Genomic DNA, 3,907 nt, shown 5'->3' with positions numbered 1-3,907 from the left:
ACGGTGTCTCTACACCTCAGGGTTCGTGCCTACTCCCTCCGCTTGCAGCTTTGCTTCTGCTGCTGCAGCAGCAACAGCTGCAGCAGCAACAGCTGCAGCAGCAACAGCTGCAGCAGCAACAGCTGCAGCAGCAACAGCTGCAGCAGCAACAGCTGCAGCAGCAGCAGCTACAGCTGCTGCGGCGGCAACAGCTGCAGCAGCAGCAGCAGCAACAGTGTTTGCTTGGATGGCCCCGCGGCCCTCCAGTCTATAGTATGGAGAGGAGTCTAGTCTTAGGTGTATGTACACCCCACAGCTTCGGGTGTACGTACACCCCGAAGAAGTTGCAGCAATCCGCAGCTGCTGCTTCCAAACAAACAAACAACCAGTCCGCTGCAGCAGCAGCAGCAGCAACATCTGCTGCTGCTGCTGCTGCGACTGCTTCACGCGGGCCCGCTGCTTACGGGCAGTCAAGACGTTGACAGAGACAGCAGCAGCAGCAGCAGCAGCAGCAGGACGGCAGCAGCATTGTGCTGCAGCACGAAGCTAGGAAGACACAGCCGCTGCTGTATCGCTTTGGCAGCAGCAGCAACTGCAGCAGCAGCTGCTGCTGCTGCAGCAATTAGAAGGACCTGCCGCGGCAGCCCGCCACGCAAGCGCCCATGGCGTCGTGCAGGCCCACGTCTTGTAGAGACACCTGAGCAGCAGCAGCAGCAGCAGCAGCAGCAGCAGCTGGGACAGCTTACGACAGCACTATGTCAGCAGCAGCAGCAGCAGCGGCTCGGCCAGTAGCTGCCTTCGTGGGTTCTACAGCTAGCTTGGAGGCGACCTAGTCCTTGCCGTGCAGCGCAGCTAGCCACTAGCTAGCTAGCTAGCTACCTAGCTAGCCAGCCAGCTAGCTAGCTGGCTGGCGAGGTGGCCGTCCCCAACTCGCCAACCCGGCAAGCTAGCTAGCTAGCTGGCTAGCTTAGCAGCCAGCTACCTTGGTGGCTACCCGGCTGGCCGAACGGCCAGCTAGCTGGCTAGCTGGCTGGCTAGCTAGCTAGCTGGCTAGCTAGCTAGCCAGCTAGCTAGCTAGCTAGCTGGTTGCGGGCTGACCTCTGCACGGTTAAGAAGTCTTCTGCAGTTGTCTCCGCACTGGTCCCTGAAGCCGCAACACGCAGACAGCAGCTCCGGCGCTCGCTGCTGCTGCCGCTGCTGCTGCTGCTGCTGCTGCTGCTGCTGCTGCTTACTCTGTGACGCTGGGGCCAAAGGAACAGCCCTCCTTGCAAGCCCCCACTTTGGCTAGCTGGCTAGCCAAAGCCTGGGGCTCCGAAAGGGGCCAGCGGCGCTCGCAGCGGTCGAGGCAGCGGCGGGGCTGTGGGGCCCCAGACTTTGCTGCTGCTGCTGCTGCTGCTGCTGTCACCGCTGCTGCTGCTGCTGCCGACGCCGTCGGGCTGCACCGCGCCGCGATGGCCGCCGCAGCAGCAGACACCGGCGGCTCCTCCCCCACAAACTGCAGCAGCAGCAGCAGCGAACAAGCGCCAAACCCAAAACCCTTGATGAAGGAAAGCGACTCACTCTGCAACAAAGACTAGGGTTTAGGGCCGAGGGTTTAGGGTTTTGCAGCAGCTCATGAAGTCTTCAAAAGAGCGCAAAAGCCGCAGCAGAGGCAACGGAGGCCAAGCAGCAGCTGTAGCAGCAGCAGCAGTGGCAGCAGCAGCAGCAAGGGCCCCCCTGCCAAACCCTTGGACACATTGTCTTTTGCTTACTTCCATGATGGCCGCGCGGCAATCGATAAACCCTAAACCCTAATACCCTGGCCCACGTGGCCCTCGCTGCTGCTTCAACTGCCGTTGCTGCTGCTGTTGCTGCTGCTGCACCTCTCGTTAATGCGGGCAGCTGCTTCGTCGAGCGAGGATCTCTAAAGCTGCTGCTGCTGCTGCTGCTCGACTGGGCAGTGCCACTGAAGTTGCTGCTGCAGCAGGACGCGTTGCTCCTGCTGCTGCTGGTTCGAATTGTTGCAGAAGCTATTTGCGAAGCTGCTGCTTCTGCTGCAGCAGCTCTAAGCCGCAGCAGAAGGCAGCAGTGAAGAAGTGGCGCAGAGGCTCGCAGACACTCCGATGCTCAGCAACAGCCGCGCTGGCAGCAGCAGCAGCGGCAGCGGCAGAAGCAGCAGCAGCAGCTAGGCTCTCTAGCTGCTAAGAATGACACAGAAGCAGACTAATAATAATTTAAATTCAAAGAAAAACAATAGAAAAGGAAGGTAATCAGAACGGACAGCAGCGCCATCGAAGCATGGCGACCAGTAGCAGCAGCAGCACAGGCAGCAGCAGCAGCAGCAGCTGCTGCTGCTGCTGCTGCTGCTCCCTTGTATGTAGGAGCGGCTCTGCTGCAGCTGCTGCTGCTGCTGCGCTCGTAAATTCGGGCCGCGCTTCTGCCTTAATTCAAAAGCTTCGAAATACAGAAAATAAGGGCAATAAAATTAAATTGCGGCAGTGGTGGTTAGTTGCTGTGCTACCGGTGCAGCAGCAGCAGCAGCAACAGCAGCAACAGCAGATACTGCTGTTCCGGGGACAGCAGCAGCAACCTTGTAAATCCGGCTCATTCGCGCGCACAAGCAGCAGCAACTAAGGCAGAGCATTCGCCTAAACTCACTTATAATAGATAGAAGGCATTCTGCTGCTGCTGCCGCTGCTTCTAACGCAGCAGCAGCAACAGCAGCAGCAGCAGCAGCTGAACAGACACGCCGTTGAGTTCGCTGCGCAAAGTCGGTGAGGTGGCAGCAGCGGCAACTCCACAAAGTCCGCAGCAGCAGCAGCAATAGCAATTACGACAGAAGCACACAGAAGCAGATGCTGCTGCACCACAGTAAGCAGCAGCAGCATCAGCATCAGCAGCAGCAGCAGCAGCAGCAGCAGCCGCTCGACAGACACATCAACGCAGCGCCGAAGCGGCCAGCGCACGACTGCGGCGCTTGAGGGCGAAGCGCTGCAGCAGCAGCAGCAACACCGACAGCAGAAGTACCCATCACACAAGCAGCAACGGCAGCAGCAGCAGCAGCAGCACCAACTGCAGCAGCAGCTGCTGCACGAGTGCAAATGAGCGCGCTGTCGCACGAACAGCAGCAGCTGACGGCGCGACTGACTTCCGCAGCAGCAGAACCAGAGGCAGCAGCAGCTGGAACAGCGACAAACGCAACAGCAGCAGCAGCAGCAACAGCAGCACAAGACACTGCAGCACATGCAGCAGAGGCGGAAGCGCTCGCAACGGCGCTGCTGGACCTTGCACAAGACATTTGGAGCTGCTTCAGGTCGGAGCAGCAGCAGCAGCAGCAGAACGGCAGCAGGTGCTCTGCAGGCCCAAAGGAACTGCTGCTGCTGCAGCAGGCAGTCACAACAGCAACTGCTGCAGCAAATGCTCTGCTGCAGCAAAGGGATAGGGAGCAGGGGCCCACCAGCGCAGGGTCGTTGCATCTCCGCAGCAACAGCAGCAGCAACAGCAGCAGCAGCAACAGCAGCAACAGCAACAACAGCAACAGCAGCAGCAACAGCTGCTGTTATTGTTCCAAACCGCCGGCGGCTGTGCTTCTGCAGCAGCAGCAACAGCAGCAGCGGCAGCTAGCCTCCCCCTATTCTGTTGCGGGGTCACCTCCCTTCCCTTCGTGGGCGAACGACAGCAGCAGCAGCAGCAGCAGCAGCAACAGCAACAGCAACAGCAGCAGTGAACGGTTTCTGCAGGTGCTGCCTCTCTGCCTCCCCTTCTTATCGCTGGAAGAAAGAATTGGCTGTGAGCTAGGGTTTAAGGTTTAGGGTTTATGGTTTAGGGTTTAGGGTTTAGAGTTTAAGTCGTGGTGCTGTAAGGCCCACAAGCTTGCCACGTGCTCGCGTGCGGATTGCTGCGTGACTGCCTTCGACTGGACATCCAAGGTTTAGGGTTTAGGGTTTAG

The 3,907-nt window shown here is 59.2% G+C and overlaps 2 protein-coding genes across 2 annotated transcripts; one reads left to right on the top strand and one right to left on the bottom strand.

Annotated features, from left to right (window-relative positions):
• Nucleotides 1-601: 601 nt before the first annotated feature.
• ETH_00002160 (uncharacterized protein) lies at nt 602-1,736 on the bottom strand (the record flags this gene model as incomplete). The annotated part of the gene is made up of 4 exons (XM_013380875.1): nt 602-676; nt 1,078-1,123; nt 1,212-1,474; nt 1,731-1,736. The coding sequence occupies 4 exons, from the start codon at nt 1,734-1,736 to the stop codon at nt 602-604; spliced, it is 390 nt and encodes a 129-aa protein (XP_013236329.1).
• Nucleotides 1,737-3,059: 1,323 nt separating this feature from the next.
• ETH_00002155 (uncharacterized protein) lies at nt 3,060-3,770 on the top strand (the record flags this gene model as incomplete). Its single annotated transcript, XM_013380874.1, has 1 exon — nt 3,060-3,770. One exon carries the CDS (start codon nt 3,060-3,062, stop codon nt 3,768-3,770), a length of 711 nt encoding a protein of 236 aa, XP_013236328.1.
• Between the last annotated feature and the right edge of the window lie 137 nt (nt 3,771-3,907).

Source organism: Eimeria tenella, genomic scaffold (genome assembly GCF_000499545.2).
Source record: "Eimeria tenella Houghton genomic scaffold, Eth_scaff981, whole genome shotgun sequence".
Taxonomy (NCBI): Eukaryota; Apicomplexa; class Conoidasida; order Eucoccidiorida; family Eimeriidae; genus Eimeria; species Eimeria tenella.
This window is presented reverse-complemented; position numbering and strand designations above follow the sequence as displayed.